Here is a 23,874-nt window from a genome sequence, read left to right as displayed (position 1 = left end):
TTTGAAGCAACAGCCACTTTGCAGTTTGATGTTTTGCTCTGGGGAGGAATCACTTGCTTCCAGCAGCACCATCCATACAGTACCAGCATCCGTCCTGCAACCATGCTGGTTACCAGACCCAAAGAAGAACCTGCAAATGATGGGGAAAGGGAGACGTGCCCAGTAAAGGGGGAGGGAGGCAGGCAGGCAGGAGAGCCTGAAGTGCTGGAAGGCAAGAGCCTAGTGAGAAAAAGTACCCTTCCCAAGTGGTCTACCTGAACCTAAAGGACTCCAGGTTTTGTACCGAAGTGGATTTGCCTGCCAGTGACACAGTATGAAGGCAATGGGGTGCACATGCGCTCGAATGCCTGCAGGCTCAGTCAGCAGCTCCTTGCATCTAATTTTTAAATGGCTGAGTTTAATCTGGACAAGACGATGGAGTCAAAACAAACATGGCCTGAGCAGGACCTGATGCCCTCAAGGCTGGTTGGCATGTGGACCCATCATGTCGCCCCCCCCTCAGGAGGGTCACAGCGTTCATCCCGTGGGAGCACCCCCTGTGTCCAACAGCCCCCGAGCCCGGGTCTGTGGCTCCCCCTGCCCTGGCTGTAAGAAAAAGCTCCTCTTCTGCCCCCAGACTCAGGCCCAGGCTCCCTGTCCGTGGGCAAACAAGGCAGTGCAGCCTGATTCCACACAGCCGTTACCAGGACTAATACACCGTGACCGCCACGTTCGGCTTTTTCCATAGCGTGCTAATGCAGGCAAGGACAGGCCAAATTGCAAAGGTTAACAACTGGTGGCCTCCCTTATCCTCAGTGCAAACGAGCGCTGCCTGAAGACCAGTGATACCCCATGAATATTCAAAGCACAGCTCCCAGCAGCTTCAGGGTCCTTTATTTTTGAGAGAGAGGAAAAAAAAGTTATTTGCAGAGTTGCTTTCCTAATATTTTGGCTGATCAGCTTAATTGTTTTTCTCCACAGCCCTTAATCGCGTCTGTTCCTGCAGCTATTACTCAGGTGTTACTTCCACAGATATTAATGTGTATTTTGTTTAAATACCAAGTGCCAATGTCAAGCCCTAAGCCCTGTGTTGCTTGAGGAGTGGGAGGAAACCCAGGCAGTGTCTCGCAGGTTGGCAAGGACTGGGATGCAGCCAGTGCATTAATCTAAACTAAGGAATGCTGGTTATGTTTTAACACTGTCCAAATATTAACACTGCCCAAAGGATGTGGAGGTGTTTTCGTGACGTATCAGCATCCAGAATGCCACCTTCCATCACCAGATGTGAGATCTCTAAGACACCTCTTCCAATGCAGAGCTTGGCCACAAACTATCCAAAAGGCTGGGACCAAGCAGAAAGAAAAGCCTGTTGGCCCTGGATGCCTTTATGAGACTGTGTCTTTCTGAGGGCTTCCATTGCGACTCATCTAAAACCACGGCCACGCCAGCATCCTCCGGCTCCAGGAGCAGGTGAGCTCATCCCCGGGGCTGCGGCAGAGCTGCGCCGACCACGGGTCAGAGCCCCATATCTGTCCTTGCAGCAGCCTCCCACAATAATAATTTTTAAGAGCCACACTAGAAATATTTCCTGTTGTTCCTGGTTTGTTCTAGATGACGTTAGCATTTTTTGTAAGAAAAATCCTTACTGTTTTTAGGTTGAAAAATATGAATTTGTGACACTTAGAGACATTTACTCACTTTCCAGGGACTTTTCAAGGGAGATCAAGCACTCCAATGCCATGCCCTCATCTGTCCCACTCACGGCAGCAGCAGCCCAGGGGTTAAAGCCCCTGCTGCCTGGGTCTGGGTGGGATGCTAACCGAAGAGCTGAACGGCTTGCAGACAGCTGGGCTTGCTTGCTCCTGACACATGTCTGCATTATTAAATACAGCTGGGAGAAAAGCTGGTAGGGGGAATCCTAAGCTTGGATTCAGTTTTTGGAAGCACTGCTGTTCCCCACCTGCTCCCCTGCCAGGTTTCCAGCCACTGCTGTTCCTCACCCCTCCCAAGCCACAGAGGCCATCTGCTGCCTCCCCAAAAAGCACACGGGCAGGGGCTCCCCGCAGCAGCATCACTGTGGTCCCACACGGGTACGGGAGTTCCCCTACCCACAGACCTGCTTTTGGTCTCCTGGGGCGCCTGCTGCCTGCCCGGGTGCCAGCGAGCCGCCCAGGTGCCCTTGCACTGGCGAGCCTGGCATCCCAGCCCCCTGCTCCAGGGAGCAGCCCCCGAGCGGTGCCACCCAGCCCGGACGCAGCCCCCGGCTGGCTGTGGTGCACAGCCCTGGGCTGAGGCTTTGTTTCAGTATGTCACGTTGGTTGAAGTAAAGGGATGCCGAGACCTCTCCCTGTCCCTTGCTCCTTGCCGTCCTGCTGCTGCAGCGCAGTGAGCAGCTGCCTGGGGAAATGCCAACGCACTTGATAAAGCTGGGTTATATCAGCAACTCGGCAAATCCCCAAGGCAAAGGCACCACTAAATACAAATAAAGAGGGAATATTCCAACGCCCAGGAAATCAGTGCCTGAGGAGAGGCCGCCTCAAGGAGTTCCAGGGTTTTGGAAGCTGCCCAAGCTCCAGCCTGGGTGACCGCGCTGCCTGGGCCTGGCACCCATGTTTGTTCTTCTCAGCATGCTAGGGACATGGTCATCGTCCTTCCAAAGAAGCGCCCTTTGATTTTTATTTTTTAGTACAAACAAACTGAAGAAGTTACAAATATCTTTAATGGTGTTTTTTTTTAACCCCAACAGGACAAAAGTTTAGAGAAATCAGATCCTGCTGTTCACAGATGAAAGCAACCAGCCGGGAAACGGCACCTTCCGCTTTGTTCCAAATGTACCAGAAGTTACTTGACCATCAGGCACAATATTTAAAGGATTAAAGCTCAACAAATGGTACGTGCTTTCGACTAGCTGTAGCAAATGCCACAGCACCGGCACACCAGCCGGCGGCATGCAAGCCCTGCTGGCTCTCACCCGCTCGCTCCTGTCCTCCAGTGTGGCAGCCGGCGATACTGACGCTGCCCTGCCCTGCTGCTTGGTGTTTGAAATGCCCAGCCCATAATATTGTGACAAAGACATTTGTTTAGGGTAGGAAGTAAGGCTGCTCCTAAAGAGGAACCTCCTTTTGGTATGTATGGAAATCAAGCCTGTGTCACAGGCAACACTCTTTCCCATCAGAAGGAGTAGGGTGCAGCATCGCTGGCCCCATGTTGTGTTGTTTTGCTTTGCTTTTTCCAGAAATCCTGCCCTTTTATCTTTCATACCCCGTGGGCAGTTTGAATGTAACTGATCTATCTGAGGCTGCAGCCTACTCTTAAATCTTCAATAGGAAACCTTTCTTTCCTTTTATATTGCTGTTTTTTTTCTTGGTCTGGCTTTAAACACCTCAGCAAGACATGGCATTTAGATTTTGCATCAGATTTCTGGTTGTCGTGTCCCAGTCAATACTCCTCTGTGTGACTGACGTCTATGCTTTGAAACAGCATGAAAGTACCCTTTGATTAAACTCACTGGGTCACGTTCCCCTGTGGAAACTTGCTGCAGCCAGCTGAGTAGCAGCAGGGAAAACCTGGCCCACTGTGCCAGGAGAGAAGAATTCTGGCATCAGGTTTTGGAGGCTGGATAACAGCCTGGAGAGAGTCAGGGCTGTTGGAAGCACAAGTCCTGGAGAGATAGGGATTGTAGTCCACAATCTTCATGGCAAAGCACAGAGGATTCAGGGAAGAATATCTATTTACAGCACCAGAAAATGTGCCCCAGGGTCTTTCACCAAAAGAAAGCCAGGACTGCACAAGGGTTTTCCTACAAATGCTGTTGCCTGGGGGAAGTCCTCTTTTTTCTTTTTTTTTTTCTTTTTAATCAGGACAAATTTTGCAGTAGCTCTTGCAAAACTCTGAGGCTGTTTCAACCAATTTTGATGAAAATGTTGTATCAGGATAAATGTGTCTTCCCTGAAGTAGCTGCTCTTTATGGGTTTTTAGTCACCAAAAGTGTGACTCAGAAAGGTGATGAAAGTGAGTATCGATCTATTCAGCCTCTTCCAAGGAGTAAGCTCTCCATCAGAACCAAGTTCTCAGATCACCTTTCGTTCTTGATTTCACTTAGCTTGAGAAAAAAATCCTGGCAGAGGTAAATCAGTTTAAATTAGATAGCACAGAAATGGATGGGTTCATGGATTTCAAATGTGGGATCAGGCCAGGGGTGGAGATGGCTGTCATGCTCCTTGTCCCCAGGTCCACAGTGCAGCCACTGCCCAGGGGACAGGGAGCTCGGGAGGCAGAGGGGCAGATCTCTGACTGCATCTGGCCAGCAGGTTGACATTAAATACCTTGGACTGGTTTTGAACACCATCAGATTTTTAGCCCGTACCATCTGTTTCCAGCTAAGAAACAATGGGTTGGCAAAGCACCAGCCCCTCATGGCAGGGATCAAGGGATAAATCCGAAAACCCAAACCAGATGGGTTTGGTTGTAACAGGAAGCCCTTGCATCGCTTTGGGCCTCCAATAAAATATATTTTCAGAGGGCTGACTATGGCCTCAGGCAACAAGCCTCTTGGTATTAAATGCTAATTGCAGGCCCTAGGAGAGCCCACGCTTGCTCGCGCAGCCGCTCCCCTGGCACAAGGCAGAGTCTGCAGCAGCTGTGGAGGAACCAGCCCCTCGCTCGCGGTACGGGATTTCTCATCTTTTGTTGTTTTGGCTGCTTTTAGCAAAACTTCACGTGAGGTGGCTGCACATAGCTTTTCCTGGGGCTTCTGCCCTAGTCCCAGAGACCTCCAGCTCTACCGGCTCCTTTGGTGTCCCCAGCTGCCCCGCTCCAGGGCCGCCCCAGGTGCTGCAGGTGGCCTTGCCTCACCCCTGTGGTCTGGGGTCCCTGGTGGGTCCTGCAGGGGCATGGGAAGCCACCAGAGACTGGTTTGCCATCCACCTTGATGTCCGTGGTACAGGGGTGATGCTGGGAGGTCTCACCAGTGCCCTCTCACCTCCCCCTGCCCCTAACCGGAGGTTTAGGGCTGTGCTCGCTGTTTGCACATCAGCACTTTTTCCTGTAAGCCAGCACAGCCATGCTTCTGCTTTCCCTTGCGCGGCTGAAACACTGCTTAATTTAAGCCTTTCCCCTGCCTCATAGCTCACATCCATATTTGCATGCAAAGATAATTCTGAGTATACCTGCAGGGGCCACGCGTGCCCTCAGCAGATGAAAAGCGCTGGGTACCTGCACGACAGGAACGGGGAAAAGGAGAGGTGCTGTGCGTGGCGATCACAAAAAGCCCAGGAAGAGTCGGGGGGACAGTGGTGGAAAAGGAGAGCACAGCCAGCCCCAGCCCCTCTGTCCTGAGCTGGGGGGCTGCGTTTGGCCACAGTGGAGTTCTTGGGGCTGCCAAGGGCAGCACCCGCCAGGCCCCGGTGCCCAGCCCTGGCGCAGCCGGCAGGGCTCTGCCGTGCACTGAGCCGCTGGCTCTGCCCGCGCTGCCCGGGCACGGTACAAGCTCCCTGTTGGTGATCACCGCAAACCCAGCGCCGCTGCACAGCGCTGGGGATTGCTGCGGAGTTCATGGGTACCATCGAGGGGGTCCAGCCTGCGTTTCATCAGATGTTATTATGTGATGCAGTTTATCCCCAGAGCACCGCTCGGGCAGCACGGTGTGCAGCTGCTGCTCCTGCACGCTTTGCAAGGAACAGCCCCGCGACCGCCCAGCCGTTAATAGCAGTTCCAGAGCTCCAGGTAACTTCCAGCTGGATTTCAGCTTTCTCATTTTTAACTGCAATATTTAATGTCTGCTGAGCAAATATGTCAGTAAGAGTGATGAAAGAATTTTTATTCTGATTTACTGCATAAACCAGAATTTGCAGCCTGCCAAGGCCTGCTCCAGAGGCAGGTTCCTCATTTTGCACTAACTTTATAGGAGTGTTGCTACACCACATGCCTCCGAGGGTGAACACAGCCAAGCGTCTCCTTTGTTCTGTTTGCTTTAATGCAGAAAGGAGTTCTTTTCCTTAATGTGACTTAGAATAAAATAGAAAATTTCATTATTATTTCATACAGCTCGTAAATGTTTCCCTGGTAATGCCAGCAAGTGCAAGCCACAGCTGGGACAGCAGGGCGCTCTGGAAGGAGCTGAGGAAGGAGCAGCCTGGAGCAGAGGAGCCACCAAAGGGCCCGACGCAGCTGCTGCTGCTGCTGCATGCCTCCAATCCATCCTCCCCACGCTGCATGAGGCTGCAGAACCACTGCCAGCGCCTGCTGCAGAATGGGTGCTGCTGCCCACGCACCGGACACCGGACACCTGGGTGCTATTATTTTCCTGTGAGCATAAACAAAAGGAAGCAAAGAAATGGGAGCCACAGCTGCTGGATCAAAGGTATGGTGCTCCCAGCAGTTCAGATGCTGGTGCGTGCCCCCGGAGCCTCCCCAGATGGGCAGAAGCAGCACCCTGGGTGCTTCAGCCCCGCACAGTGCCTGCAGCAGCCCCTGCAGCATCCATCCCCTGCGCCCAGGAGCCACGGTCAGGCGCTGGAGTGGGGTCTGCATCCCAGTCAGCACTGCCGCCAGGTTGTTCAGCTGGGAAAAAGCCAGCAGAGAACTGGAAAAGAAGAGAACGAGCCGAAAAACCCTGTAAAAATAGCACCCTGACAGTAATCTACATATCCTGGCACTGCATTAACTGCAGCTGGATGCAAAATTCCAGTTAGTTTTGAAGTATCAAATATAAAGTGATGTGTGATCCCTACTCATAGCTCTCTGTGAGGAATCCCGATTCTGGGAAAACATATTTCAAACAGTTAAGAAAAAAATGAGGTTGAAACACTTCAATTAACTGCAACTATCATATTTTCTCAAATTTGTCTTGGAGCCTCCCTAGATTTTCCTCCTTAATCCCAAAATGAAATTCGATTTATTTCATATGTTCTTAGTGCCTGAACTAATTAATGTATTTTCTTGTCCTTAAAAACATACTCTTTTATGATAGCAAGCCCTGTAACTTATTCATAGTAATTTTGAACCCAGTAACTACACAAAATAAAGAGTTAGAAACATTTGTTTGTCTGGGAAAGCAAGGAGCTCTACAGACGATCACACAACCTCTTTTGAGCTGCTGCCCAATTGCTAATTACTTTTCTATTGCAAGGGCAGCCCTGAAGGAGCAAAAACAGCAGAGAGCAAAAGATAAAATCGCTTCTCTGCTAGGCTGTGCTTTGACAATGATAAGACTGTGCAAGCTCCCAGCTACAGCTCAGCCAAATAAACATGTCATCTGTCTGGGGAAATGGAGTAACGCGGCCAGCGGGGGAAAAAAAAAGAAAAAATAGGCCTCAGAATGCTGCATTTCAGTCAGTTACCGCATGTGTCTAATCAGTGTTTTCCTTGCACAATACTAAAGGTTTGGTCTTTCTGTTGCTCACCCCTGATTTAGCAGGCACGGTGGAGAAAGCCAGAAAGCCTGGTCACCTGGGTGCCTGCAGGGGATGCCTCTGCCCTCCCAGCCTAAGGGAGCCGGCTGGACAAGCCTCAGACCGCCAGCACTCCCCAGCAACTGCAAGCCTACAACTCATGTTTTGCTACAAGGTCTTGAACTGCACAGCAGTGGGGCTTGGTATGTGTGTTTCCTAGGCAAAGACCAGAGTCCAGCACCCTGCTGCAACCCCCAGCACAGAGCCCTTTGCCCGAGCAGCCTGCTGCAGCGGCTCGAGCACCTGTGCTGCTGTCCCCTGCCTGCGCCCACATACTGCACAGGTGGCTGCCAAGTGTCCTCAGCATCGCCCCAGAGAGCCACCAGCCCAGGCGAGCTGCGGAACCCTCTGCAGAGCACGGCAGTTCTGGAGCAAGTTCCCGTGTGGAGGAGCTGCCCTGGCCATGTGCTGCTGCATGCTCTGCCTGGCTTTGAGCAGCCACCCACCAGCCCTGCCACCAGCCCCAGCGCACATTTGCCCTCCTGGGAAACGGAGGTGGCAGTAGATTTTCCTGCGCTGACCTTTGCATTCATTTGTAAGGTTTTTTTTCCTTCCCTTCCCACATGGGAGAGGTACTTCCTTCTTTTTCATAAAACAAGGCAAGCACAGCTAGCTAATGTCTTCACCATCCGAGCTGTTTCACGTCAAAAATAGATGCAAGAAGTCAACAGGACTCCAACACCCATGGAGTCACCAAAGGGACTGCCACAATTTTTGCTGCTGCTTCATGAGTATTGCCTCAAATATGTTTGGGGTTTTTGGTATTTTTGTTTTTCCACTTTTTAGGTTCTCATTATAAATATATTGTCAAAGCAGTTTACACTAGAAAACGTGCTTTATCTTTCTCATCTCCCTCATGCCCTGGTGCCAGGGGATGTGGATGGGTGCTCAGAGGAACATCCCCCACCACCTCCTGCATCAGCTCCTGCATCCCCACCTGAAACCTGACCCCAAGGCTGTCCTGCTTCCTTTGCCCTGGGATGCCTCCCCAAGCAGTTTCATCATCCACAAGGTACATGGCACTGAAAAACTGGGTTTTTCTGAGGTGGGAGTGAAGGACCATCCATGAGGGGTGGGTACTGTGTGACCATGGCCCCAGCTGTCTGGTCCCAGGCAGTGGCAAAGGACATCCCAAACTGAACAGCCCTCGGCCATTTTATTGCAAGAAATACCAGCAGCATGAGCTGGCAAAACCACCTCTTGTAATAAGATGACTCAGATTAATTCTTAAATGTAGCAAAATAAATCTCTTTATCTCTTAGGAGTCATTAATATGTGAGTTTTGTTTTGTTTGGGTTTATGCAATCAGGAAATATCCCTAACCCTGTAATATCCTACTTCATCTGATTTTTCAAAATTAATCTTCTTTTGTTTCTAATTAGCTCTTGGCACAGTTTTTTTTATAGTGGGGTTTCAGCCAAAAGAAGATTTATAGGGTTGGGCTGTGAATTTCTGACATGGCAAGAGGAAAGTTCCAGAGCAAGGAAATAAAGCCGGTTGTCCCAAGGTGTCCCAGGGAAATAAAGCCAGTTCTCCCATGCCGTCCAGGTTGTGCCATGTGGCACTGGGTCTGCCAGGTGGCAAAGCTGGGAGCACCAGCACGGAGAACAGCCCCACTGTTTGCAAACATGTGACAGCAGCACTTTGGTAGCAGTTTCTTAGCTTGTCCCATGGGACAACACCTCTTTCCCTGGGGTAAATAATTAAGATACTGGTCTCATCGTCACAGTTTGGCAGGAGTGGCATTCCCCTTCCAGCCGGAGCTGCTGGGCCAGAACAACCCGCTGCTGAGCGGTCACAGGCTGCAGTGCTTTGTGAGTGGGACAGCGACAGAAACCCCAGGGGGTGACGTTCTGGTGAGGCTGGAAATGCTCCGAGCCGTTCATGCGGGTTATTCGGTAAGCAGTGGCGTTTGGGGGCGCAGGGGTCAGGGCAGAAACTGTCACCTGAGCTGCAGCTCTGCCAGGGGGAGCAGCACTCAGTGGCACCCGTGTCGCTGCCGTGCTCTGTAACACCGTGCGAGATGGAGATCTGTAAGGGGGGGCTCAGCGGGTGCCTTGGGGGTAGATTTTCACTTGGCCACCCCCAGGTGCCGGGGCAGAATCCGGCAGATGCCAGCAGCAGAGCCCCGGCGCATCCCAGGCTCTGAGCTGTGGAGGAAGGTTTAAAGCCTCATTCAAACACAGACTCCGCAGCTGCTTGGGCTGCCTTCGGGGCTCACAGCCATGCCATCCCCAGGTCCCCGGTGGGAGGGGACACCGGCCCCGCGCCCCCCACCTCCCCCTGGCACAGCAGCTCCCCTCTCCGCTGCACAGGGGATGGCTGGGGCAATAGCTGAATCGGCTGCTTGCTGGGTGATGGCACCAGAATCGTGGGGAGGAAAAGGCCAAATAAGGCAGCATTTTAGTGAAAATGTGGCCTAAAATGGGAGCTTGACTGATGATTAGCAAGCACAACAGCCAGATATGTTATTACCATGTTGAGAGCATGACAGCCCTCACAGCCTCAGAAACTGGAAAAAAATGTCCAGGACCCAGTGAGATGAGAGAAAAAGCAGCTTAATTCGGAGTGGGTTTCTCCACAAAAGCAGGCTGTGTCAGGAGGTCAGTATGTGAGGAATCTTGGTGCTAAGACAGATGGACAGATCAATGCAGGGGAAAATTTTTTTCCTGGGAAGATACTGTTTTTTCAAGGGTTTCTTGAGTATGCTTTTGGCTTTTCGATGTAAAGCAATGAAGCTGCTCTAGCAGATAGAAGAAATGTTATTTTAAAGGTGCTAGAAGCAAAAGCACAAGGAGGAAGCTAAACTGAGATGAGGAAGGGGGAAAGAGGAGCACACAGCTCCTTCCCCTAGACCCCATGGTGCTGCCTGCAGCTCCCAGGGATGGAGAGTACCTGGTAGGCTTTGGTGCAAGAACTTCATCCCTCCTGGCATAGAGGAATTCAGATTATCCCAGTCTGCTCAGGGCCCTGAGACAGGATGGAGCTGCAGGGGGGGGCTGCAGGGGAGAGTCCACGTATGGTGCCCAGCCAAACCCACTGGGAATCCATCCCCCTCCTGTTTTATGCAGTGCTGCACTGCCCTGCCACCAAGAGCAGGAGAGGATGAGCTGAAAACATGGTCGCTGCAACCAGTTTATCATATTTATTAGATGAAATTGCATTTAGAGGCTGTTGTGTCAAAAGACTGAACTTGACTGAACTTGTTTTGTAAACCTGCAGGGGGCAGGGGGGCGGTGGGAGACCTTGGACTCACCTGCAGCATTTTTGCTGCTTTGGTCGCAGATGAGCCCTCCGCCAGGTTCCTCAGACACATGCTGCAGTGACTGAAGTAACAGTGAGTTCAAGCAACCCTAGAGCTGTGCTCAGGCTGCAGCCTGCCTTTGTTACCCCAGGCAGCTGCACAGGCACACAGGGCAGGTGTGCTCAGGAGCACGCTGGATGAATTCCTGGGCAGCAAGCCCATAAAGACAAATTAAGGAACTAGCCAAAGCCCCTGAGCATCCCTCGTTATGGTGCGGGGGAACATGAGGGGAGGAGATGGCAGAAAATGGCCACCCTTGGGCACTGGTCCTAAACAGCATCTCTGATGGTCCAGCCAGTCCAGGGGGCCTCTGCTCCCACCTAGCAGGGACTTACAAAGCTTTGCTTTTTTTAAAGCACAGGACAAGGGTTTCAGCATTATCAAGTTTCTTTCCTCGTTCCCATGCAGTGCTGATAATAAACACAGTAGTGCAGTTATTAATAACAGTAATGACCAGCCCTCCCTGCTGGTGAAGACATTTGAGCACAGGCTGGCAGGCGGAACGAGCGTAGAACTCTGCTTCCCTTCACTCCAGCAGACGCAAGCCATCACCCCAGGAATTTTATAGTTTCCTGTGAAAGAGGTCCTGCTCATTCATCAGGCATTGAAAAGTGTGGCTTGAGAGCCAAGAATGTATTTATTTTTGATCTAAAAATAGTTAAAATTCTATTAATAAAATGCCAGGAATGGCAGGACTGCCACCCCGAGTCTGTCACAGGGGGGAGGTGGCACCTGGCTTTAGGTGTCGGTCCCCTGTGCCCACATGTGCCTTCATCCAGGATGCTCACCCTGTTGCCTGGGCAACACTTCAGCACTGGGACAGAAGCCCAGCAAGTGGGTGCAGGAGGGGCTAATGGTCCCAGTGCCCCCCTCCCGTGACCCCCTCCAGCAAGTGACCCTCGTCCCTCGTCCCGCTGGGACTGGGACAGGGCTGGAGCAGGAATATGGCAGACAGAGGATGTCTGAGCAGTCGTCCCTCTGCCCATCAGCTGCCACGGCAGCGTCCGGGCACTGTTTGGCCCTTTCCACCCTGGTGGCAGCAGCAGAGAGGATGAAGTTTGTCTCATGCTTCAAGAATGACTCGATGAGAGCAAAGTGGGGGTTGTATTTGTTTTTGAACAACCACTAGCAACTGCTCAGTCAAGAAGGAATCTGGTCCAATGACTATTTAGGCTGTTTGGATTGCTTCTAAAGCTTATCCAAACTGCCTGGTCCCTTTCTGTTGGTGGCTCAGCAGAAAACCACCTACCTTTCTTTCTTCTTTGCCCTGATGGTGTTAGGTGGTCTTTTCAACTGGCACAGTACCCTCTGACAGCCTCAGGTCCAGCGGGAACGGGCCTGCCTGTGGGATAGCTGCCGGCTGCATTTTCCTGCTGGCTAGGTTGCTGTAGGACAGGGCAGCTCCCCGGGGAGTCCCAGCCCTGGGTCCCACAGCACCCCGGGGCTGAGCACCCCTGCACCTCCCTTCTCCCCTGCCGGCCATTTCCATGTGCTCTGTGCTGTAGTTCTTCTTCTCAATCATTTGCTTTCTGCAGGTGCACCAGGTCATACCCATTCCTACGCCGATGCGCAGCAGTTTTGGTTTCCCTGCAGGTTCTGCTGCTCAGCCACAAGTGAAGGGGCTCTGGGGGTGCAGGAGCAGTGCTGGGGGAGCTGCAGCTCAGCTCTCACCCAGGTTTAACCCTTCCAACAAGATAAACCCAAGCCCTGGCTTGGCCGCAGAGACTGCAATGAAGCTCCCGCACACAAGCCACGTGAGCTTTGCGTGACCATGGCCAATGGTACCTGGGGTCCTGCAGCTCTTTCCAGAGGACCCCAGCACCAATGCCAGCACCCACTTCCCAGCACTGCGTGGGCCACCCAGTACGATTAGCAGCAGGATCAGCTCCTCAGGTATTTTCCAGCCTTACACAGGCCAGGGACTAGTTTAACACAAGTAAGGCCAGACTAAAAATGCATTAGATGCATCTGCCAAAAACAATCTGTCACTTCCAGGCATTCTGCACCATGACTGACGCAGGGGCACATCCCTCTGTTCCAGGACAGCAGCTGCTGCCTGTATCTCTCTCCCCACAGCAAAATCAGGAATGCTCATCCTCTCTGCTTACACATTAGCAGAAATCGCATGGTTTTTTCATTATAGAAATAACATTTAAAACCACTTTCTTTACAAAGTAATTTTCAGCTCGCTTGTTTAAAATCCATTGGCTGCTAAACATCTTTCCCCAGCCATTTTTTTCCTTACTCTCACCCCTTATAATGCCCATTCAAGCCAGCATATGGGTCTTTACCTTTTAAAAATTCCCCAACCCCTCGAGGGGTGTTTCTGCCATGATCTGGCTGTGACAGCCTGCTCACTCAGCTCACACTCTCACCACAGACAAGAGCATCAGGCTGCAGACAAACACATCCCCATGGATGCAGCAGTCTGCTGAGGGCAGCCAGTACCACCCATGCAAAACCCCGTCATTAGCCCCCAAAGAGCACAAGAACTATGTAAAAAAAAAAAAAAAAATCACAGGAGAGGGGAGTTGTTAGGTTTGTTTTTAAATATGACTGTTGACATCTTTCTGTTTGCCTGCACATTTCTGAACTTTTGAGGGTCTGTTTGCTTCAGCTTCTCAAGCTCTACACTACAAACACAAGTGTTTGCACTTAAATCAAATTAGCCTTAAACCCAAAGTGAGCCAAGGTTCTCATGCATTCTTTTCTGAGATAAATGTTGCAAGATCGGTGATAAAAAAGAAAAAAGAGGAAGATGTGGCAGAACTGCCTCCTGCAGGTACTGGAGCCAATGCCCCTTGTCTGGATGAGGCCCAGGAGTGGGTGCTGTCCCCAGGGGTACAGCTCATTCCCCCCCAGCCCACGCACACAGGGGTGACTCCCTGTCCTCCCCCTCACACCCTCCTGCTTTCCCCATCCCTGTGGCTGCCAAGACATCGCCCGCAGCGCCTACCACTGCAGCCTTTTATTCTGAGACACTAACTGTGTATTGGTACAACCACTCCTCAGACGTCATTCCTGGGTATTTTAATATTAAATCCTTTAAAGTTAGGTTTGTTAATTGGATAGATTTTGAAATATATCATTATAGATTATGTAGTAATTTGGGAAAACTGACAAATAAAATGAGGAAAGGAAGGCAGCAGTCATAAGCTGCATAGCTGGACTGAAAATGTCTCTGTCAATATGCATCACCCTAATGATGCAGCACTGCAACGAGAAAGGAAAACATCTACAGGGGGGAAAATTTACCCAAATCCTGAACTCAGCGGGATACCTGGAGCTGGCCCTGGCTCAGAGACACAAGTGGTCTCGAGGGAGGGATGTCATGGCTTGCTTCCCCTTCTCCATTTTGTTTGCAGTGCTCCGCTGCAGATGCAAGCATACCTGGAGCAGTGGGAAAGGTCCTGGAGCATCCCTGTGGGTGCAGGGTCACTGGGTGATCGCTGCCATAACGTGCTTTTCTGCCAGCACCAACTGTCAGACGATGGCGCAGCCACAGCAGCACCTCTCGGGGTAGTCCAGCACGTACACCTTGTTTTCCAGCCCATAGATGTAGCAGAGGTAAGGCTTCCCTGAGTACTGGTAGTGGACTTCTGTGATGGGGGTTAGCTCAATAGTTTGACGCCAGAAAAGGAAAGGAAAAGCTCAAATGAAACCTGCAGCTCAGAGCAGGTGCTGTGTCTTGCTTTAGACCAACATGTGCAGAGAGGAAAAAAGCCCCAGCTTTAGCCACAAGCCTCACAGGTCTGAAAGAGTTCCTGCTTTGTGAAGGGGAGAATGAAATCTGATGGGGATCCACCAGCCCATCACTACAGCCATCAGAAATTCCCCCAGCTGCAGCTAGCATGTTCCAGCCCTCGCACACTAGACCATTTTTACTGCATTTATACTTATTTAAGCTAATTCCTTAAACCCTGTAAGCCCTTGTTTCCAGTCCTCGGTGTGTTAGCATCTGCCCCCATCCCACTGGTGTGAACGCCGCAGGGGTCTGGGTGCACACCAGCACACACAGGCGTTGGTGCTGAACTGTGGACACACGTCACCTCTGTCCCTTGGAAGCAGGAAGGGACATCAGTGATGGGCTGCACTGTGCTGTGTTACTGCAGCAGGAATTGCTGCAGATTTAACCCCTGCTGCTCTGCTGCCTTTGCTGACTGAGGGGGAAGGACACTGCTTTCATCTCCAATTACCTGGTAATTATCACTCGTGGCTGAATTACAGGAGGCAGGCTGGCACCAGTGACGGGTGGCACCTGACCTCCTTGTGGAGGGCCCTGCTTTGCTCCTTGCTTATCTTTGCAGAACAAGCTGAGCAATTCCTGCCTCTCCCCAACACCAGCGAAACCCAAGCTTTGGTGAGTTTGCCACCTGAGATCAGCCAGGACTGCCACCAGCTCCAACCCAGTGACACACGCCAGCCCTGTGGGATGAGAGTGGGAGGGCACCGCGCCAGGGCAGCCCTGCACGGAGCCGAGGGGCGGGCGCCCACCCTGGCTCTCACCTCCTGCTGCCATTACGGGGGCAGAGGCTCAGTTTTAAAGAAAGCTCCATGAGCCCAGCAAAGCCTGCCGGGATCCAGCCCCCATAACCCAGGGGTTATCAATGGTCCTGACATTGCCTCTGACACATGGCCAGCATCGCAAGAAGCCAGAATAGCATCAGCCAAGCAACAAAGAAGAGATTTCCCTCCCTGGCTTTCTCCAAAAGATGCTGATTATTAAGTGGAAGAACTTCAGCCAACGACAAGCAGAGTGGATGAAAAATTCAATGGTGGGGAAAGCGCCGGCAAAAGGCAGCCCGGATCGGCATAAATACTACGTGGTGCCGGCAATTTGGCAGGGCAGGAGGTTTTCGGCACCTGCTTTCCTATACAGCTAGAGGATGCTTTGGCTGCTGTGCAGCAATCTAGTGAACAAACTGCCTCTGATGCCAAGAAGTGGAAATTATAGGCTGGAATTAAGTTGGAGGACAGTATTTGCCAAAGAGCTGGTTTTGACAGACTGCATGGAAAAATCAAACCATTTCCCTTTAAGTTTATTTTGGTCTTTGAGTTTACTTGCATTTTTAACATGAAACCTTCTCTTTCCTGTGGGTGAAAAGACAGTATGTTCTAGCTAAACGTTCACATTTGCAATCACATTTATAATAGCAACAGAGATTGCAACACTCTAGTGAGAATCAGATGGAGTGGAATCCTAATGTTTATTCAAAATTAGCTTCTAAGATAAAAATAGTGGTAATAGATAATGTTTGCCATGGCTTTGAAAAGGTAAAAGGAGCAATAATAACCACAGTTGCCTACATCTTTCAAAACATTTCTAAAAAATTATTTCCCTGGTATTTCACTTGATAATTAAGATTTCTGTGATAATTAGAATTTCTTTTTCATTTGCTAAAGATCACCTCTAAATAAAAAGTTAGATTGGTTGCTATTCTTGACATCTGATTGTGTCTAACCAAGCTAACTAATCAATCGTTAGCTGACCCCCCCAGCGCAGGGGTGCGCAGCAGGCAGCGGGGACATGGGGGTGGCCCCGCTCCGAGCTCCCCTTTACCTGCCGGCGGATGCCAGAGGACATGGAAAAGGCTGCACTGTGCTCTGCGATGGCTCACTGCGAGGCCAGGGAGATCTTGGGTTCAGGAAAGTCGATGGTGGGGTACACCTGCAAGAAATAAACCCAGCTGCTCAAAAGAGACTCTATTTGTCTGGCACAAATATATTCATTCCACCTGTTACCAGCACACACAAGGAAAGACCTGCGCATATAATGGAAATATGCAGAACAAATGCTGAGCTCAAAGTCCCAAAGACGTCCATCCCACCCAGCAAAATGTAGAAGTGTCCAAAACGGGGACCATGCCTCTCCAGGCGGAGGCTAGTGCTGCCCGGCACAGCGCGGGGGGAGGCTGCCGTTCCTGGGCTGGTTAAAAACTGGCACCAGGAGACTCTGTGCCCCAGTAAGATTCACTGTCACCATCCTTCAGCAGCACAGCACTGTTAAATCTGAAAGGTCTTTTAAACCTCTCTGTTTCCCCCAGCATGTGGACAATTTACAGAAGAAATACTGAGCTTGTGGGCAAAGCAGAACTGGTCATGAATGCAGCTACTTCTCACATAGCCAGGAGTGATAGCTGTTTATGTGAGAAGCCCACTGATTTTAATGCATTTGTTGGAGAGTGACTCAGATGCTAAAGCATCATTCAAATCCCAACGGAATTCTGCAACACCAGATGCAGAATCTTCACTACAGGTGCATGACACTGAGTAATAGCTCTCTGGGGGAGAGCTGGTCTGTTCTTGCGTGGTGCCATCTCCCAGTCCTGGTACATGGCTGAAGTTTCTACAGGTTACTTCAAAACAACTAATAAGTAATAAAAAGGTACAGTTGAATCCTCACTCAGTTGCAATAAGAAAAAAACCCAACCAACCTCAAGCTGAAGACTGGGCAGAACTGAAATGACACTGGTTGTGGGAGAGCACTGTGCTTCAGCCATTTTCAGACTGTTTTGCCCAGACTTTTGCAGGCACCCAGAGGTCCTGGTGCCACACCATCAGACTGCACAGGTCACCTGCAGGTACCCCTGCTCTGGCCAAAGCATCTCTGTTCCAGCCTGAGAGCTCCCTGACCCCAGTGCCCTCACAGGGAGGAGCACAGACACCATCTCCCAGTGGCTGCAGATGAAAAAAGACCCACTTTTGCTGGATTCCATAATCCCATTGCTCCCTAAGTTTCTCCTGACTGTAGAAATGGGAGAAGCTGTGTCCCACAAATGTGAACTGGGAACTTCACATTCCCCCTTTTTTACAGCTGTGCAGGGGGGATCCCCTCCAGCCCCAAGAGCCACACTCACCACCACATTTTCATCTTTAAATATATTCTCTCCACTGACTTTACTGAGCAGCTCCCCTGGGAAGTTCAGATGATGCTCAGAAACAAATTCAAATATGTTGTTCTTCCTGCAAGAGAGAGGGAAAGCAACTGAATGATCTGAGGCTGGTTGTAGGGCACTGAGCTATTTCCAGGCTCTTTCTAAATGATCAAGTAATAATAGAATCATAGAATCATTTATGCTGGAAAAAAACCTTTAAGATCAACTCCAGCTGTTAACCCAGCACTGCCAAGGCCACCACTAACTCATGTCCTTAAGCACTGCATCTATGTGTCTTTTAAATACCCCCAGGGACGGTGATGCCACTGCTTCCCTGGGCAGCCTGTGCCAGTGCTTGACAACCCTCTCAGTGAAGAAATTCTTCCTAATATCCAGTCTGCACCTCCCTTGGTGCAACTTGAGGCTTGGGTGCTCCCTGATTTCCGAGGACAGTAATCATGCCTGCCTAGCCTTTGTGCACTCCCACATTAGTTTCTTAATAACTTTGTATATGCAACAACCATGGATGACTCTTGCATCCTGAAACCAGACCACCATGGTGATCACCTTGCCTTATGGCTTTCAGAGCCCCCTACAACTATTAAGTCCTTGCAGCAGGAGAAGTCTCACGTTCCCTTTCCAAAGCCACAGCTCCTATTTCAGTGACCCGTTTTGCTCTATTACCTGGGGGACATGGACCTTGTTAGTGCCTGATGATGGTCTCCAAAGGAGCTGCCGGTCTGGCAGAGCTGTGCTTGTCGGGGGCAGCACAGCCCTGGGGCTGGGGCCCCCCAGCAGTCCCACCAGTGTGATTGGCATGGCTGGGGCCATTTCCAACCTCTCAGTGTGGAAGGAGACAGTGTTTTCAAAGATTTCACACAGGGTAATCGAAGACATTTTGTACAAAAATGGGAAAGTGCTCAGGAAGCACCCAGCAGGGCAGGTAGTGGCTTTTTCCTAAACCTCACAAGTTAAGACCTTTTTCATCCCCATCTGTTCTCTCTGGCACTAGAGCTCCCAAATGGGAAGCCCCTTATCAGCACAGCCAGCAGCCTTAGACCATCGCTGAAGCCCCAGCCAGGAGCCCAGCCACTGCCCCATGTCACCCCGGTGGCCAGGGGCTTCGGGCTGGGGCTGCGCCAGCATGTACCAGGCAGGGGCTCAGCCTCTCCATCTCCACTCCTGACTTGGGTGACCTTGGACCATCCTCTACCTCTATGAGCTTCAGCTCCCACCACACCCCATGGACAAGCGTGCCTTACTAAGGACTGAAGCTGCCCCCTCCAAGCCCCTGTTTCTGCCTGAGAAAAAGCAACAAATACTCTCCCAGCTTTGCTCCCGAGCCTTGCAGTAAAACCAGGAACAGAAGCTCTGAACTTTACCCGTGCTGCTTACCAGGTTATCACCAGCTGCTTGAAATGTTGTAGCTTCTTCCCTCCCTGACAGGTTGTACAGGTCTTGCTGCCCCAGCCAGAACAGGTATTGCACCTTTGCATGCAACAAAAGGGATCTAAAACAAGATTTTAAACACTGCCCACTTCCAGGGGCCTGCAGACCTGAGGGTGGGATTTGTTTCAGACTGTTTGTGTAGATCGGCTGGGTCAGCAGCTACAGGAGTCAATGACAGCAAATGCACCACACATACATTTTCCCCCGGGTCTGTGACTCAAGGGATATAACATATTTGCCGGGGAAAACAAATGACTAATGCCAGCTTCAAAACTATTTGTAAATGTGGAATTAGTCAAAGAATGTATTTGTACATCTAATTAAGGATAATCACAATTTCCCCACACAACGGTAGGAAGGCGAGTGTCACTTTGAAGATGCTGCTGCCTGTGCTTCTAGCAGATGCAGGAGGCATATGCTTATGCATGGAGCATTTTGATTGCATCAATGCAACACAGATTAGCAGCAGTTAACAACTGATTCATTAAGGCTCTTCAAGACATCATTAGCCCCAGTGGATTCATGCTTTAAAATGACTGCCATGATTATGCACAATACCATCTCTGTTATTTTAAACTTAATGGAGCCACATAAACAGAACAGTTTTAGAACAGTACCTTCTTTTTTTGTCACTTAAAGATTATTTTTAAGCCTGTTATGTTTGATGTTTGGAAAAAACCGAGGTGGTAATAATTGTCCAGGCTGGGCTGGCCACGAAACCTGCCAAACCCCACCCGGGCACTGCGGAACTGGACCTCAGAGCAATCCTGAAACTTGCTGCTGTCATCGCAGGCTGGCTCATTCCAGCCCCGCCACCCTGCCCCAGGCTCTGAGCCCAGCAGAGCCCACCGAGACCTGGGATGGACGGTTGAGCATGGACCTGGAGAGACTCGAAGCCTCCTTCCTGCTGCAGCTGCTGAAGGTCCAAGAAACTCTGCTTTCACCAGAAAACCCAAAGCTTTCTCCAGTTTCCCAGAGAAGCTGGGAAATGCAACAGTCTTGTAACAGAAAGGTGAAAGAGATGGAAGAAAGCCAAGCCAAAAAATTATTTTATTTGTGGGTTTTTTTTTTTCCCATTTCTATTCTATTTTCCATTTCCAAATGCTTAAGAGCTTCTTTCACAAGTCTGGGATACCAACCTGGGTTCTGAATGCTGAGGGTGGGCCACACAGAATGAGCGATATATGTTACAAATGAAAGTTCATTTAAAAATCAGAGTGGGGAAAAGGCTATTTCTGACCATTTTTCCTGGACAATAAAGCTACTGCTGTACTGCTTTATCTGTTGGGTGATCTTCATGGTACAAAATAAAAAAAGCACACAGGCATGTAAAAGCATGCCCCAGCTCAGCACCGTACCCTCTGCCAGAAGCAAGTCAAGTAATTTTGGCTTAGACATACTGGATGAAGGGCTTTTTCTTCCCCTACCAACCTTCCAGTATTTTCCTCCTACCAGCAGACCATCAGCTGACAAGCTCCACCAGGCCAGCAGGACTGGGATGACTGGTTTCTACTAACCACTCTGTTGTGTGGGTGCATGTGGGCTAAGGGAAGCAATAGGCTCCGAGCAGAGCCACACCAAGTGATGTGCAGAGGAGCCCACCGTACCTTCTGCGACCTGTACCTGAACAAAGCTGGCATCTCTTTTGCTGCTTTAGCCTCCATCAGGATCCCTTGCACGTTACACACCTCATCTACAAATACACAAAGAATTAAAATAGATGGTGACTGCTAGAATAAAAGCATGTCAGGTTTATAAATCAAAACCTTTGATGCATGTTATCAAAATAATTGCTAACTGAGGCTTGCAGAGAAAGGCATATGCCAATTACGTACATTGCCAGTGAAGAGTGTACAAAATAGCTTATAAATTGTGACCCAGGATTAATTAGGTGTTCTGGTCAAACAGTGATGCAAACTAGACACACGATCTAGGTAGAAATGCCTTTTTTCTTGCGTGTGTGTTTTTCCAATGTAATTTATTCTTGCAGTTAGTACTATACATTTATTTAAGCATTCATATTTAATCAGATTAACTTCAATTAAGCAACAAATTTGTGCAATAACAATACATCTTTTGGCTGTCTGGGAATATCTGTGCAGAAGAACAAATAAAGACAGGAGGCCAGATTTACAGCTGCACTCACATCCCTGGGTTAAGCCTCCTCTCCCTCTCAGAGACCCCAAACACAGAACTGAGCATATCTGAAAGACAGCAATATTTTGCCATAATTCATGCCTAAGATCTGACCTCATTTCAACAGCGCAGAAATTTTTCCTTTTCCTCTCACCACCATAACACATAGGCTATCGATTGAGGACAGGGTAAGACACCTTTTCAACCTGGGCAGGATTTCGACAACCCCATCCAGCATCTCTGCAGGACCTGGGAACATCAGCTGGAAGCTGGACTGAACATGAGTGCGTTTGGGATACAGGGTGGCAAAGGGGCAATAAAACAGAACTCACTCTCAGACATCCAGCCCTCGTGATAAGTACAGTGATAAGATGATAGTGTGCGCTGTAGTTTTGCAAATGGACCGCAGGTTAGAGGAACAGGAACCGCAGGCTGCTGGTGGGAAGTTTCCCAGCTCCTTACCCAACCTGCCCCATGGTACACCCCGCACTTGGACCGGCTGTGACCATGGCATCTGTGACAGTCCTGAAATCAGAAGATTATTCCTGCACACAGCTGCCCAGGGATTTCTGATATCTTGTATTATGCACATGCACTCTTCCTTCATCTAAATTCAGTTATACAGTTCTGGTGCTAACAGGACAGGATCCAACACCATAAAATTGTGGTCTACAACCATTAAAGGAGTCATAAGTAATAATTATTTAACAAAGGCAAATGTCTATGCAGTGCTGGCAAAAGAAAGTAATTTTTTTTCTTTATTCATCATTTCACTTAAAAAGTAAAATAAATTGACCAGCTATAGAGCTAGACAAAAGCTAAATGGGAACTGTCATGCAAACAAATGTTCTGCTAACATTGAAAAAAAAAGAATTAACAAAAGAGGAAAGACTATCCAGTGCTCTTTCTTGAAACGGCTGCAGCAAGGTTGGTCCTTAAACTTCTAGAGGAAGAAAACACCAGGAAGAAGGGGTCTCTGATATTTCCCTTAGCATTTAATAAAGAACAACCCAAGAAAGTGAGAACTGCCGTGAGGTGCCCATCCCCATCCCAAGGAGCTGAGGGTACCGAGGAAGGGACCCTGCCCCACCTGGGGGCTGCCCCCTGAGCCATGACAAGCCCATGGGCCAGGGAAAGGGGTCGCACGATCAGGCAGCGGCGAGGGAGGACTCACCCTGACCAGTGCTGAGCGGGACACCTGGCAGTGCCGTGTCTGGCCCTGGAAGAGCTGGGAGGGGCCGACCTCCATGTCCCAGGGGTCCAGGGGGGCATCTCTGGGGGGTCCAGCAGCTCCATGCTCTACAGGAGGAGATGGTGTCTTACCCACCTTGCTGGCAGTGGTGTTTGGATGCTGGCCGGCTCCTCGTGCTGCTGGGGACCAGCTGATGTTGCTCCCCATCACCACACAGGCATCGCACCAGGGACTGACACGACGTGGTCCATGCCACCCTTGAAGGTACCCAACAACCCTCCTGCCACCATGGCACAGCCCCTGTCTCCCCCCACTATGGGCACCGGGAGTCAGCTGTCACCCAAAAACCAGAAGCAGGGGTCCCCCGCGCTCCTCAGCAGGTCAATAAAGAGCCCCACTGCACACAGGTGCTCATCTCGAATCTTGGCCAGCATCAAGTATCCACGGCCCCCAGCAGGAAACTGCTGCTGCAGAGGCAGGGAACTAACAGCCTCTGCTCCCAGGGCATGCCACAAAACCTCCCCCAACACGAGGAAAACAAACTAAGTTTGTCAAGGAAAGAAGTTTGCTGCAGCTTCACGGGCCCTGCAGAGTCCCAATGGCCACAAGGGATCAGATAAACCTGACGCACATTAAACGCACATTGGCAGGAGCCACACCAGCCCTGGACAGTGAGCACTGCCACAGCTCCAAGGTGTGGGGCACACCCCACGAGAGCTATTCCAGTGGGATTCAGGGAATCACTTACTGGTGAAGGGCTCAAACACCCACTCACTTAACCTTGCTCCAGTCGATACTAGAAGAGAAAAATCATGCACTTGCCACAAAGACACCTTGCACAAAGCCCCCATTTAAATTTGAACTGCAACTTGCTAATAATGGGCCTTGGGAGCATTCCCAGGCTCTTCTGTCTCCAAGTACAGTTTGCATAAGAAAAACTGGCTGGCACTTTCACAGCAAAAGGTAGTTTTGCCATTATTTAGAGAATCCTGTTGCTTATTTTTTAGGAAAGACCCAGATAACATTTGTGAGTAATCTGAATAATTGCAGAAGTGGAACAAATGCTACTGTAAAGGAGCACCTGCCCCCCAGCGCCTATCAAAGAGCACTCCCAGCATCCTGCTCCTCAGCATCCTTGCATTATCCCCTCCGAGAAGCCCCAGGGAGGGAGCAGGGGCACAGCAGCAAACCCCGAGATGGCTGCCCTGGCAGGACCCCTCCCAAAGCCTAGCACAGAACCCTCCAGTTTGGTTTTTTGGGTGCTCCCCAACAGGCAGTGATTCCCGGAACCGGGACTGGCTCAGGAGCCAGCTACTAACCACAGCAAGCAGCAAATGTGCAACACCTATTTTCAGTAAGAGGAGTGACAATAGGGAATCAAAGCCCACAAATTTTCTGTGAAATTAAACATTACCAAAGTAGATTCACAGCCTGGGGAGATGAATGGCATTACAGGTCACCCTGTGCTTGCCTGAGCCCAAAATACCA

General features: G+C 50.3%; 1 protein-coding gene and 1 long non-coding RNA gene across 2 annotated transcripts; one reads left to right on the top strand and one right to left on the bottom strand.

The window, feature by feature from the left end:
* The first annotated feature begins 974 nt into the window (after positions 1 to 974).
* Positions 975 to 11,581, top strand: LOC130148404 (uncharacterized). The gene is made up of 3 exons (XR_008821553.1): positions 975 to 1,449; positions 2,726 to 2,869; positions 6,025 to 11,581. It is a non-coding gene; the product is annotated as an uncharacterized LOC130148404 (long non-coding RNA).
* A 4,341-nt stretch (positions 11,582 to 15,922) lies between these two features.
* On the bottom strand, positions 15,923 to 21,933 carry SSUH2 (ssu-2 homolog). The gene is made up of 4 exons (XM_056338422.1): positions 21,527 to 21,933; positions 20,682 to 20,751; positions 17,592 to 17,697; positions 15,923 to 16,402 (listed from the first exon to the last, which is right to left on the bottom strand). The coding sequence occupies exons 1-4, from the start codon at positions 21,534 to 21,536 to the stop codon at positions 16,349 to 16,351; spliced, it is 240 nt and encodes a 79-aa protein (XP_056194397.1). The 5' UTR covers positions 21,537 to 21,933; the 3' UTR covers positions 15,923 to 16,348.
* Between the last annotated feature and the right edge of the window lie 1,941 nt (positions 21,934 to 23,874).

This window comes from Falco biarmicus, chromosome 4 (assembly GCF_023638135.1).
Source record: "Falco biarmicus isolate bFalBia1 chromosome 4, bFalBia1.pri, whole genome shotgun sequence".
Taxonomy (NCBI): domain Eukaryota; kingdom Metazoa; phylum Chordata; class Aves; order Falconiformes; family Falconidae; genus Falco; species Falco biarmicus.
Note: the sequence above shows the minus strand (reverse complement) of the source record. Positions and strands in the feature narration are given on the sequence as shown.

Bases quoted from the DNA above. Each gene is read 5' to 3' on its own strand.
- SSUH2 (XM_056338422.1), bottom strand. The intron at 17,698-20,681 runs GTACAGGTCGCA...TCTCTCTTGCAG, and splicing joins GAGATGCCAGCTTTGTTCAG to GAAGAACAACATATTTGAAT. The intron at 16,403-17,591 runs GTGAGTGTGGCT...TATTTCTTGCAG, and splicing joins TTAAAGATGAAAATGTGGTG to GTGTACCCCACCATCGACTT.